Raw genomic sequence first — 14,844 nt, 5'->3', positions numbered from 1 at the left:
CCGTTCCTTTTAAACAGCGGTTGCCCCCAGATGTATATATCAACCATTGTCATCCAACTTGACTTTTTATAGCCTATTTAACGCTGCTTCAGAGCTAGCAGTCTGTAAACCTTCACTGAAACCTGTCACACTTAAGGAGCTGAACCAATTAATTGATTTTTATTATTATTATGTATTAGTCATATGATGGTGTAATTGGTGTTTCATGTTTTTCCACCGTAACAAGAATACAATTCTGAAGATTTTTTTTAGCATGAAAATGTAATATTGAATATCAATCAATACAAAACCAGTGCCCAATTCAGCCTGCCTATTTTTGACGCCTATGCGGAAATTGCATTCTTTCAAATGGCCAGTGGGGGTCGCAGCTTGTGTAGCACTCCCGGGAACATCCATTCAACTATATGGGAAACGAGCCAACTTCTCTCTCGGTCTATGTCTTAAATAAACACTTTCCAAATTAGTTTATGGTCTGAAAAAACAATTTCAAGTCTTTTTCATGCTCTAACACGCTCCGTTTTCCAAATTATAGCCCCATTTCGAGGAAAATTGACGACAAACATCGGATAATAAGAACAGTAATACTTCCGACCGGTAGAGGCAGCAATGTGCCGCAAGGCATCAGGTAGCAAGTAATAGTTGAGCAAATTATCAGAAAATAGCGTTACTTTATGATATTTTAATAATGTTAGTAAACACACGTAACTATATAGATACCATACATCTAACGTCCATAACATGGCGGACCATTTAACGTTATTTATACCGTTAGATAAAGCCTTAAGCCTTCTCTGTATTCAGACCATTCAGACCATTGGATTCAGCACAGAAACCGGAGTACGTTATAACGTTTTAAATAGAGTCACGTTATAAACAACTAACCAACGCTGGGGGTCCGTATGGAAACAGTGTTACTCGAAATGGTTAAAAGTTAAATCAATTTGGTCATTCAGTGCCGTTTTACTGCAATGTAAAGTAAGTAGCGTTAGCCACTACATTAGCCAACGTAGCTGACTACCCATAATGCATTACGCCGATAAGGTAGACAGGGCAAATTCGGAAACTCACCCGGCAGCCGCTAGGGGCAGCCGCCCCCTCCCCTCGTACTTCCGTGTAGCATAATTCATTCAACCAATCAAACTGAATCAAACAATATCCGGAAGTGAGCTTAATTTTGCTGTGTCAAAGTCAATGAGCTATGTTGGTCCATTATACAGTATATAGGTCAATGTACAAAACCACACATGCACACCACACACGCGCACACACACGCGCGCGCAGCCTCGATATGCTCCTTATGTCTTGATTGTAGCTCTTAATAGTTTTCATGTGTATTTGTGTTCGTTGCAAAGCAGTTTGTGATGAGCCTGTTCAGTGGAATGGAGTTGTCTGGGTGTGAGTTACCTTCCTGCAGACTGAGGTGTTTGGCAGCGGGGGAATCTTTGAGGACGTCCTTAATGAAGATTCCTCTCTCCCCTCCACCCGTCACGCTGTAGCCACTCGCTCCAGCCTCCGCCTCGGTCTCCACCACGATCTCCACAGGCGCACACTCCTCCTCCTCCGATGACTGACGCACACACACACACACATACACACACACACACACACACACACACACACACACACACACACACACACACACACACACACACACACACAGAGTCAAATATCTCCTCGAAACCAGGTGATAATAGTAGCAATAGCCACTAAGAAGAAGACATTTCTTATTGATGCCATTCGGTGCTGCCAATGGCAAAGTTGCAGTGCAGCTTTTAGCACATGTAGCCTATCAGATGTTGGAAGAATACACTGCTACTGTGCTATTTCCTTTGCTGGGTAGATTCAAAAATAGTTTAATGCAGCTGAGCAATCACACTAATGTTTTCTATCTTGTTTGGCTTCCTTTAATGAATTTATAGTGACTTGTCACTTCACACTTTACATTCACATCCATTTGGTCCGTGAAGCTGTCATGGAGGAAAGGTCGTTCTATTCTTGAATTACATCCACTTTTCTGATTGACCAACTTGCATATCTTACAAAGTCTCCACACAAAGGGGAAAAAAGTGGACTTTGTCAGCCATGGAATGACTGGTTAAATGTATCTCCACCATCCACCATTACTTAGTGATATGAGGTAAGTAAAAGGGTTGATAAAATATGACCTCCATGGAGGTGATCATCATAAGACCAACAGCCTACATGTATCCTTATGTAACTTACATCACTTTTTTAGTACTTTACTTTACATCCTAAAGATTGAAGCCTCACAACGCAGATCACTGGTTTCATGTGGGAGTATGCCCTGCTCACCCCTGTCTGCTCCTCTGTGGATGAGTCCATCTCTGGCTGGGCCAGTTGGCAGGTGGACTCTCTCAGATGGCTTCTCTTCTGACTCAGCACCTGCTTCAGCTCCGCATGGAGCTTCTCCTTCTGCACCTGCACCACACAGGCAACACACAGAGAGATGATGCACTCTGTAGGTGGATGTCATGATGCAAAATGATAGAAATTCAAATAAATGTAACTTTCTATCTGACATGGGCTGTGTTTGATTGGGATAATACGTTTTTGTTGGAATTTATTATCATTTAAAGGTGTGCAATTGATACTACAACTGCTACTGTAACAACTTAATAAATGATCCATTAATGTAACTAGCAGAATACCTCCCCCTGTGTGACTGGCCATTTAGTCAGGCCTCGCTCACAGAGTTGGCATGCAGCCTCTCCTCTCTCTCACCAGAGGCTTTTCATACTCCACTTCAGTAGCTGATTACAACTATGGTGAGCTGTGGGCTCCTCCATTCAGGAGCACCTGTGGGGTCCTCCACTCTGGAGCTCTCCATGGTGCTGAACCTGTCTTGAGTCACTAGGTGACGTCAGCAAACTGTAGATTACTGTTATGAATTAAATCTTGAAAAATGAACTTTTGATGTGAAAAAGTGTGAAAAACTAAAGAAATTAGATTTTTGTGAATTTTTTGGCATACATTATTAAATAGGTGCACTGCATACCCAGGTATTTGAACTAAAATAAAATAAAAGTCATTTTTGGGTTCAGCTCAACTTTAACTTTCATTCTGGAGCTGACTTGACCGCTCTCTCTCTCTCTCTCTCTCTCTCTCTCTCTCTCTCTCTCTCTCTCTCTCTCTCTCTCTCTCTCTCTCTCTCTGTGCTTGTCAGGTCTCACTTGTCTGTATGTGTATGTTGTCAGCACGCATGGAGGAGTCAGGAGTGAGTGGGCGTGTCTTAACCCACCTCACAAATCAATCCTTTTTTCCCACTTGCTCGAGGCATTTCTGGAATTTCCAGGCTAGAAGCATTTCAGCCAAAACTATAGGGCGCAGTTACCCCTTCCAATAACCAGCCATGCTCAAAATAGCAACGTTGTTAGCAACATGTCATTCCTCATTCAAAACAGTGGGTGGGACCAGCTTGTGGCAACCACGGTTCGAGGAGGAAGTGCTAACATGTGACTTTTCGGTCTATGAATGCAGGCTGAAGTCTTTACAGCAGGTCTGAGTCCGCCACCTGTGCGTGCTTTCAGATTTGCCGTGGTCAGATGTCTTTTGTTATCAACCTTGCATCCAGCTGCCAGCCACCTGCTGAGCTGGGACAAATGAACGGCTGTTTGTGTGTGTGTGTGTGTGTGTGTGTGTGTGTGCGTGTGTGTGTGCGTGTGTGTGTGTGTGTGTGTGTGTGTGTGTGTGTGTGTGTGTGTGTGTGTGTGTGTGTACACGCGTACGTGCATGCGTGTTTGTGTGTTTTGGGGCGTGGGAGTTGGGGTGGGGTGGGGTGCATGACCTCAGCAGATCAGGCCAGGACTGGTGTGATCCGGTCTGCATGGGCCTGGTGGCTGCAATCATAACACTGTATTTCTCATTCTAAATATATCCAAGTAATAATGTTGCTCATAAAAATGTCAACATTATACATTAGGTTCCAGTGTGTAGGCCTACACCTGTATGTGTCTGTGCTTCCAGGGTCATGAGGGCAATATCAGTGGTGCTTTCCTCTATCTACTGTATCCAAATCACAACACAGATTCACACGGATCATCCAGATAGGTATACTACACTGTTCCTTGTATCTCCAAAATATAAACTTTTCAAGATTGAAGAAAAACAGGCTTTTTTTCTTCTTTTTTGCAAACTTGTTAAACTTGCTACCTCCCTCTTCACTTGTGGGACATGTAAACCATTCAGGAGAAAGATCTAAGTGTGACTGGTGAGACCGAAGTGAGACTTCTCCGCAGGTATGGTTAACTTAGCTATTAGCCTTTATGCATGGTGCTTTGCAATGCGTGTCCTTGGCTGGCCTCCATAGTGAAGATACAGATACAGACTGTGTGTGTGTGTGTGTGTGTGTGCGTGCGCGTGTGTGCGTGTGTCTCACCACTCTCTCGGGGCTCTCCTGTTCGTCTGCACAGCCGCTGTGGTGGGGGTTGCTGTGGGGGGCGGAGGGGGGTCTGTCAGAGGGGGGTGACCGCCTCTTGTCTTTTACCTGTCCACACAGGAGAGGGGGACATTCAGAAGCTGTGAGACAGAGCTTCAACCAGGGTGTGTGGTGTCCTGAGCACGAGGAGGCACCAGCCTGGGACTGGGACATCTTATGCTTTTAAACATTTCTCAGAGGCAGAGCTGCTCTGAAGGCAGAAATAGTCTGATTGGTTGAGTTAAACCTCAGTGGTCAAAGCCAAACAACCACCATTTATTTTTTGTAAACATGAATGGGAAAGGCAAATCAAAATCAAAATCAAAATCAAAATCTAGAATATATGGTAATGGGGATTTTCTCTCTCTCTCTCCATTCATTCATTCATGATAATGCCATTCGTGATGTTGGAAGGTCAGCCGCTAGCTAAATAGCTTTAGGCTAGTATGCTATGGCTAGTTTGAACTTGAAAGGTAAATTGGGGGTGCCTTTATTTGGGGGCGCCTTTATTTGATAGGACAGTACAGGCAGACAGGAAAGGTGGGGGGAGAGAGAGGGGATGACATGCGGCAAAGGACCACGGCCACAGGTCGGATTTGAACCCGGGGCGGCCGCACAAAGGACTGATGCCCGCAACGCCATTTTAATGCGGCTATATTGTCTCTTTCCAATTATTAGAAAATATGCTAGGCTTGATATTAACTCCCCCTCTCTTCCCTCTCCCCTAACTCATTCAGTGAGATTATTTCTGCCTCAGGAGGAACTCTGACTTCAAGAAATGTTTGCATAAAACTCCAGCTTGAATTTTAATGTCAGACTTTCACTTAACCCCCAGCTGCTCCAGTGGAGCTGCTCAGTAGCATGTTATGTTTGACAGTGTGAGTATGAAGCTCAGTCTCCGCTGTATTAATAAAGGTTATAAAAGGCTGGAGAAGCTGTGGGTTTAGCTGCACGTGAAGCGCTCTGACAGCAGACCAGAGGCTCGGCTCCTCCTTCCCTGTGGATAGCGATTGTGTCTGATTTATTCACCTGCAAAATAAAATCATCGCTGCAAAAAGAGCCCCCCCCCCCTTCCCCAATATTCAAATTGAATTCAGTCGATGGAGTGGACTTCTCTGGTGCATACTTATGATATTTACAGCTGTTTATGTATTGTTTGAATATGTAATGATTGGTCTCAAACTGGGCTATGCATTGTTAAAACAAGATCCTGAGTTATATGAGAGTTGGAGTAGAGATGGAGCGTTGAGATCTCAGCTATGCTCACTCAGTGGGTTACTATCGGTTGCTTGTCATGATTGTGACATGCTAAATTCCTAAGATGTAATATACATTTTGGCTACAATAATAATACTTTTTTATGCTGTTTCATCATAACACAGATCAAATCATCTGGAGCTCATGTGTGCTTTGTATGGCTGCAGCCCAGGCTATGCAGAACAGTATAGTAATAAATCATAGCTGTTGTCATGTGACTGAGACCCAAATGCACTGGAAGTGAAAACTCACATCATTTGCAGATGGCAGACCTGAAGCATCAGCAGCACCAGCACCTGCATGTCACTACAGCACAGCATGGGTGACTTATCCATTATTTCCTGCTCCCTGCTCTGCTGCACTAGCCTGGTAAACCAACATGATCACCTGATCTCACATTATGTTTTGTTCTGCAGGTCAGTCTGGCCTCCAGCCCATCCCCAGCCCCGCCCCCAGCCATTTCCAGAAGTTACAAAGTGCATGGGCCAATCAGGGACCTGCCTCGTAGTTGACAACGTAACTGGCCAATCATGGATGCCTCTGGCAAAACAGTATGACGGCTCCCGAAGCAACGAGCGGTAATGTTAACGTTAAACACAGCCATAAGTGCAGTTATTGCCGAAATAGACTCAATAGCAATTAAACAAGTATAGTATGCATCAGCGGATTTTCTCAGCAAAAAAGACGTTTTCGCCATTCTTCCGAGTGGATTTGGATTGCATTTGGCGTCGCTGATTGGCTGAAGGAGTTGTCTGTCAAGGCAAGTACTCCCGCCCACTGAAATCATCACTGTGGAGTCCAGAGTGATACAGAGTGAAACAGAATGTGAGATCACATTATCAGGATGTTTTTAGCAGGCTACTGTTGTACGGTGTGGTTCAGAGTCTAACTAGTAGACTGTCTCTAGACTGTATAGTATTTAGATTTTGTCCATACATCTGATCAACTGATCATGCTACTAGTTTAGTTTACAGTCAAATATTGGTGGAGCTTATTCATTTTGTTAATTATCTTTGCCTCATCAATGCACACTAAAATATGATTCAACTCATTTAATAATGGGAGTACATGTACATACTGTGATGATGTTAGTGCCAATTACCCTGCACTAGCATGCAGTAATGCTAGTCAGAGTTATAGCACATAATCACAGTAAGACAGACTTAAAGGATGGCTTTACTGGTAATCAACCCACTTTGTATCATTAATAATCTCAGTAATATAAGCACATGGGCAGTGATGACCTTCTCTCATGCTTCCAGAGTGCATTTCAAAACACACCTGAAAGTTCCAGTGCATCCCCCCCTTATGCCCAAACCTGGTGAAATACACACAGCAGGTAAGATGCATTCAGCAGCAGAACACTGAAGCAAGAAGCTAGAATGATTTAGTATCCTGCGTATGATCATCTTATTACGTTATGTAGGCTACACAAACTAAAAATAACACACAACTCTCTTTATAGAGTGTCACATGTAATAATACACTTCATTTAAACAGATTAACGTCCTCAATTAAGCAATTCGTTGAGCAGCGCAGCAGACAGCCACAACTGTCAACATTCATTTCAGTCATCACACCATAATAATCACATAAAAGAAGCACTTCACTGAGCTAAAGTGCCTGCTGGCCTGGGTAATACTGCATCAGAGCTAAAGCACTGTGTTTCATTAGAGGGTGATGGCCAGACAGACAGTGTGGTGCATTTTAAGGGGATTGAAAAAACAAGATAGCTTGTTAATATTGGTTCTGATATAATTTGTGGTCAGAGTTTGTCAGCTTAATGTTTTTAAAGGCCTCTCATGTTCAATGTTTTATATGTTTTCACACTTTGCATTGCAGTTCTACTCTAAATAATAACAGTAGGCCTGTATTAGTGTTAGCGTGTTAATATGCATTATTATTCTGTTTACTCACGGCTGGTTCTCTGGTCTGGCTGAAAACATGGCTGTCCTCTTGGTCTCTGTCAGAGTCTGTAACAAAAAAGTGTATTCTGATTATTAGAGTACAATGACTTGGTTGCTAATTAACTTTCAGTTCAATTAAATTGCGACTCCAATAATGGAAACTTTCATATACCAGATATAATAGCCTTCTCTGACAGATTTATTTAGAGAGAATAGCAATTTGAAAATGTGAAAAAGCAATTTCCTGAACTGGCTGAAGCAGATTAACCCTGCAGATAGAACACATCACCAAGGATTCAATTAAACTAAGGTCTGTCCATAAATAGCCTGCTATACAAAAGGAAAAGCATAAAGTAAGAACTGAAATGGCAGATGCTACTCCAACCTTGTCCATTGGATTAGTTTGTTTTTAACTTCCCTCCATCCCTCCATCCATCCATCCATCCATCCCTCCATCCATCCATCCGTCCGTCCGTCCGTCCACCCATTTGTTCAAAATCATGCATAACTGCTTTCACACAAAATTACAGTGATTGGCTTGGGGGGTGGGGGGGGGGGGGGGGGGGTTACCTGTGATATCTCAGATCTGATTTTGGCATATGCTGCATCTCACCACTGCATTTCCAACATTTTCAAACTGACTCAGAAAAAGGTGATTTATTATAATGACTATAATAACAATTATTATTATTTTAACTGATTTGTTACATGCAAGGGGTCGCCATGTCTGTAGTTTCTTTATGGAGACAGCTGAAAGGCTGAGATGAAGGTGGAGAAGGTTCTGTCAGGATTTGATCCCAGACCAGTAAGGGAAGATGTGACCTCTATAGAGGCATGCTTCTTCACCACACCTCTGGACGCACCCTGTCGTGCCATCAAGACAGGCCAGCATCATGTGACAGTACATTAGAATGCTCAGCATCAGGTGTCCATGTCAGGCTTATGCATATGGATTCAAAGCATCTGACTCAGTGACAGGCCCGTCAGCGTCTCTGTGACACGGCCGTCAGCCCGAGGCCTTCACAGCGACGGTCTTGAGATTCCACGCTCTTGGTCGGGCTTCTGCTCCAGCATCCAAGCCCTAATCAGCAAAGCATTTGCCCAGCTTCTTTCAGGAAACAAGTGGTACTAGTGGTGCTGACAGGCCCCAAACCACCAATGACAGTATGAACATTGCCACGATAACCACAATTATACTATTTTGATATTGCTGCGAAAGATTAAATTCAACATTGAATTTGAGAAATGTTCGATACTTTCACCAGATGTGCTCTGGAAGCTGAAATTCCGTTTCAACGTCGCCACAAAAGGGCATGTGCAGATGGCACCAGGGTGGGAATTACACGGAGACCATGAGGCCATGGCCTCTGTTGCCCCTCCCTTTGGCCGTGATGCCCCGAGATCCCTAAGGCCACCTTGGCAGTGCCCTGCTACCAGCCTGCCACTGTAGGTTGCTTTAAAAGCATCAGTGGTCTCAGTTTAATGTAGCCTGCCCTATGCAAAGATGTGTAATTGGCTCATTTTAACACACATTTCAGAAAAATCGCTCTTCACAATGTCAATAGAGCAATGGCCTTTGTGCCCTCGCATGTGGCCTTGTGCCCTAAAAAACTCTGCGACGCCGAAAGCCAAATGGCCTTACTCCTAAAAATACAAAATTCCCAACCTGGATGACACTAAGATTATAACAGTTAAGTATTTCCAGGAGATAAATAGGGAACTATTTCACTTAGAGAGCTGACAAACTGGACGCTGCAGGCTGCCCACCGCTCCTGGCCTGACGTGTGGAGGAAGGACGAGCCAGGATGAGTCAAACACGGAGGACAAATTTCACGGCGCCTCTGAGGCATGCGTTCGTGTGTGTGTGTGTGTGTGTGTGTGTGTGTGTGCGTGTGTGTGTCCTGGTCGCCGTCTGTCCATGCATTGATGGTGTTTGTGACAAATAAAGACGGGGTTTGTGCGTCCTGCTTAATCTAATTATGCAAAAGTTGTGACACAGCAGTTAAAGTGTGCTGACACTGGTAACTCAGTGACTGTTGCTCTGTGACAGTGCTTGGCGTTGCTTCTTCTTTGCTTTGGTATTGTAAGTAGTAAGTGAGTAGTCGTAATTTATAGACATACAGTGTGTATGTATAAACCTTTCCCCCATGCGTTTACCGGTCAGTCCATCAGCAGCATAGCGATGCTAGTTTGGGAACTGACTCTTTGACACTTGACTGTCTGTCCACTGTGGCCTCCAGCAACGCCATTCCTTACAGTCCTACCTCCATGTGATCACTTTTTTACTGCCTTGGCTTAGGTGTGTGTGTGTGTATGTGTGTGAGAAAGTCCATCTGTGTGTGGGTGTGTGTGCATTTGTCAATCTATGTGCGTGTATATTTGTATGTGTGTGCATTTAGTGCATTTACCCGTGTGTGTGTGTGTGTGTGTGTGTGTGTGTGTGTGTGTGTGTGTGAAGTATAGAGTGTCAGCGTGGTTGCCATGCCATGCCTGTATGGGTACGGGTGGGTTGGAGGGTATCTGGTATCTGGCGGGTCACAGAAACACATAACACACATTCACCCGCGCCCTGCCATCCTCTTCCAGTCACACAGGAACAGCGACAGTCATTAAAAGAACACACCACATTTTGGGCCCGTTGGTCAATTTAACCGTTTAGTGATGATGAGATTATGGAGACCAATCATCCATGTACGCCGGTAGATCATTCCCTCTGGTACTCCATGCTAACACTTGGCATAGACTTGTTGAGTGATAGTAAGCATTATTCAAGAAGACTGACATTTTAGTACTAAAACGTTCTTTGTGGTTATTATATAAGCTGTATTCAGAAATGTTGTGATTTTGAACTGTACACTCACTCATCAAAATTGCCTCAATGCTGTGCTCATTAAAAAAAAAAAAAAAAAAAATTAAATATCCACCATCTGAAAAATGTGATTACCAAACCATGCTACTTTTGCAAGTCTTCTGAGATACTGAAAAACTTCAGCTAATGAGTTTTCCTCCCAAAATGTATAAATATAATTTTGGCCACCAACTCTTCAGATAGAGATGTTCAGCTTGCCGTGTTGAGATCAGTCTTTCACACTCATTTCACATATTGTTGTTTTGAGTGACTGACTGACACAAAGCTCACAGTATCAGGTGCAGCAGCAGGTGCCACATTGCTGTACCAACAGTCTGTGAGTGGCACTCAGTGTAGAAGTAATAGTAGTAGCCTAGCAGTTACCATGTTTCACTAAAGTAAAGCAGATGGTAGCAGTGACAATAAACTGCAACAGTCTTCAAAATGTCAACTTTTTAGTAAGGCATCTCGCGCGCGGGCTCGCTGCCGCCCTGCAGCTCGTCGAGCTGGCCCTGCAGCTCGCAGCTCTACCGCTGTGTGGGCTCACTTGCTCTTATGACATCACTGATGATCACTGATGATGTCACAACTTTGCATCGCTGATGACATCACATTGCTCTTATGACATCACTGATTAAGTTACAATGCCACAGCCGAGATCGCCCTGCAGCTCGAACGCTGTGCGGGCTCACTGCTCTTACGACATCACTGATGAATGACATCACTGATGATGTCACAACTTCGCATCTTATGATATCACTGATGACATCATCACTGATTGTGTGTGTGTGTGTGTGTGTGTGTGTGTGTGTAGATGGACAAAAATTTTAACAAACAGAAACAGAGAAACATATTGCCCACATGCTCCCTAGATAGATAGATAGATAGATAGATAGATAGATAGATAGATAGATAGATAGATAGATAGATAGATAGATAGATAGATGAAGGTAAAACGGTGTTAGATTTCCAATGACAAACATGCATTTTTGAAATATTACAAAGGTTTTGAAAAGATTTTATGAGCTCCGGGGTTATAAAACTTCTGGCACTTATAGAGGACGATGGAATGTTTTAATTTGTATAACACAGATATCAGTCAAAATCAGAGTTAGGGTGTTTTCAGCTGAGCGCTTTAAACTGCAGCTCTGTGAGACAGCAGCAGGTGGACGTCGTGGCACTCCCTGGACTGAGCAGAGGAATGGAGGGAAGGCAGAGGCATGGGTGGAGAGGGATAAAGAGGAGGAGATTTGACATACCTCCCAATCCAGTCTTAATATAGACTCACATCTGCATGCCTCTACAGGCCTGCTGACTGACCTGCGCAATATGGAACCGTACCCTTCTGAATGTGGAGCTATGATGGCTTTCAGATGATGTCATGCACCCTCTGGCAACCATATTGGTAGTCCTCAGCATCTGGATAACAATAGCTGTAAATAGCCAATTGTGTGTGATGTCAAATGTGTGTTTAGATAATGTCAGCTTGTTAGCTAACATGGTATCTGGTCAGGTAACCACATATAGACTATGGCATTAACATTGTTGTTCTACTAGATAGCTGGCTAGTTCTACTGCTAATGAGTAGGGACTAGGGCCAGAGGGGCAAAGGCTAAAGAGAAGAGAGTTTCCTGTCACAGTAACCTAATAAGTTATAAAAACACAGTGATAAAAGTACCTTGTGCACCTTCACACACACACACACACACACACACACACACACACACACACACACACACACACACACACACACACACACACACCCACACACACACACACACACACACACACTTGGGGTCGATAGGCCTAGACTATTGTCAGGAGTGATTTGTGACAGAAGGCTATCAGCAAAAGTGAAAGGGAAGTTTTACAAGAGGGTGGTGAGACCCACTACGTTGTGTGTTTTGGAGGCGGTGGCACTGACGAAGAGAGAGGAGGCGGAGCTGGAGGTGGCAGAGTTGAAGATGCTAAGATTTTCTTTAGGAGTGACGAGGATGGACAGGATTAAAATGAGTACATTGGAGGGACAGCTCATGTTGGATGGTTTGGAGAGAAAGTGAGAGAGGCCAGATTGAGATGGTTTGCACGTGCAGAGGAGAGATGCTGGTTATGTCGGTAGAAGAATGCTAAAGATGGAGCTCCCAGGTAAGAGGAAAAGAGGGAGGCCAAAGAGGAGGTTTATGAATGCGGTGAGGGAGGACATGCAGGCAGCCGAAAGAAGCAGGAGAAGAAGTACTGTCCTGCAGTGGCATAGACACAACAGTAAAGTAAACGTCCATGCCTGCACATTGAATCTCAATGCCATCTAGCATCTCATTGGAGCTAATCCTGTGCATATAGCCTACTACTATACATCCACAGACAGCCAGTGCTGACGAACATAGAGTCCAGATCGTATTGAGGTGCTCTGTTTGTACCGAGCACAAAATAAACAACAGAGTAAAAACCACAAGCAAAGCCAAGAAAGAAATCAGCAAACTTCCAAACAAATTACGTCACAAATTATTTTCATGAAACAGAGTGAAATTGAATAATCGGCCAACAACCAATTGGAACACTCCACTAATTTGATCCAAGACAGGGAATAAAATGCAATCTTCATTTCAGCACAGAGTCTCAGTACAGCCAGTACCTCATGGCTGATTGCTCTCATGATGAGCTTGGCATTTTAAGATGAGAGAATGAAGCAGAAAGTCCTTTTTAACGAGTGGGTCGGGGCTGTCAGCCTTTTTAACGAGCCGGTCGGGCCTGTCAGCCTTTCACATGTCTAACAGGAGCAGGAGGAATTTTCCTCTGCTAGATAGATGTGATAATGAAGTACTGTACAAGACACCGGAGGGTTAGTGAGGTCCGAGCTGAACAGACAGATTCAGCACAATGTGAAGACACCGTTTGAGTTGGGGGCTCATCTGGTAGAATGCGTACCACAAAGGCTTACTGTCCAAACACACCAAACGCCAAAGCCATGCAGAACTGAAGCTTGAGGCAGGCTTAAGCTGATCTGACGCTTAACCGGTCACACCACAAACAGTCTCTTTTCCTCAGCGCTGGGCTCGGAGCTGCTGCTCCGGCCCCTCCCAAACCTCACAAATTGCATTGACTGCGTGCCTGGCAGCTCGGCATCAGCGCGCAGCACGCTTGGAAAATAGAACAGAAGCTGAATCTATCGGTTCGGCGTGGCGTTGGCATGGCCCAGCGTGGCTTCAGCATGGCGTGGCGTTTTCTACTGTGCGTGAAGTTTTCATTTTCAAGATTTTTCTTATTTAAACATGACCAAATGCTTTAATAACCATATAATTTATATGTTTAGCATTTAACCTTAAATCAGATCCAAAGTATGCACATTACGCATTGCAGGCACACTGCCACCAACTGTGCAGAAGTGGAGTGGTATTTGTGCGTGCGTGTGTAACCGAAGTGAATCAGCGCCGATTCCTCGTGAGTCCCGAGAGTTAAACTCACTCCCCCAGTATAAAGGCACGTTAATCAGCTCCACCAAGGGAGCTAGCTCTCTTGGTGCAGTGGTTAGCGGTTCGTATCCACCCCTGGGCAAGCCCTTAACATGGGTTGCTGCAAGTACCACCTACACAACGCTGTATATGTATGTGTGTATGTTTGTTTGTTTGTTTTGTGTGTATTCCTATGAAAGCAGATAACGTTAGCCAGGAGCAAGAGTACCTACTTTCTTTGATACCTGTCCATAATACATTCATCCACATATAAATCACAAACTCCCATCCTCAGCCTCCCACATCCTTTCTGCTGCATCTCTACTGCCATGTAGGCCTGTTATGTCAAAGAAATAGAATCAGCTTCATAAAGGGCATATGTCTGTGTGTTTTCTTTGGATGGACACCTGATGCTTGAGTCTCAGCCATCCAACCATAACATCATTACCGTGTCCATCTCTAATAGGCTCAGGCCTGACTCTGAGAAGGATTACTGCAGGCTCAGTGCCACAAGGCTGCTGCTGCTGCTGCTGCTGCTGTAGCTCAGCACAGGGCAGTAGTGGCAACAGAGGTATCCAGACACATCACAGGGCCACCTATCAGCCATCCAGGTGCCCTTGAGCAAGGCATCTAACCCTCCAGGTCCGGTCTAATGTGCGCATGCATTAACTCTAACATAGTCTAAAATTCCATGAAATGTGCACAAAATGTGAACTGCAGACCACGTGCTGTGGACACAAATATTATGTTCCGTCGCCACAGTAGGAGGATTTGGACAAATTTCTGTATTTTCACGTGTGTCTCACATGAAAAGGTTAGCTAACTTTGATTAAGGTTAGGTTTAGGCAAATCAAAGTTTGGTTAAGGATGGTGATGAGACCAAAGGGGAGACAGCAGATGTCATTATGGTCAGCTCTAAGACACCCTTCTTATTGTTAACACCAGACA

At 44.2% G+C, this 14,844-nt stretch overlaps 1 protein-coding gene across 1 annotated transcript in view; it reads right to left on the bottom strand.

Moving 5' to 3' along the window:
• Positions 1–14,844, bottom strand: part of prx (periaxin) — a gene marked incomplete at both ends in the record, with an annotated part of 54,293 nt that overhangs the window by 16,772 nt on the left and 22,677 nt on the right. The window contains 4 exons of the mRNA XM_083636638.1: positions 1,405–1,567; positions 2,314–2,439; positions 4,397–4,504; positions 7,610–7,665. Coding sequence (XP_083492764.1) covers positions 1,405–1,567; positions 2,314–2,439; positions 4,397–4,504; positions 7,610–7,665 — 453 coding nt within the window. The remainder of the gene's footprint in view (positions 1–1,404; positions 1,568–2,313; positions 2,440–4,396; positions 4,505–7,609; positions 7,666–14,844) is intronic.

The sequence above is a fragment of the Poromitra crassiceps genome, assembly GCF_964638095.1.
Source record: "Poromitra crassiceps genome assembly, chromosome: 5".
Lineage (NCBI taxonomy): Eukaryota > Metazoa > Chordata > Actinopteri > Beryciformes > Melamphaidae > Poromitra > Poromitra crassiceps.
This window is presented reverse-complemented; position numbering and strand designations above follow the sequence as displayed.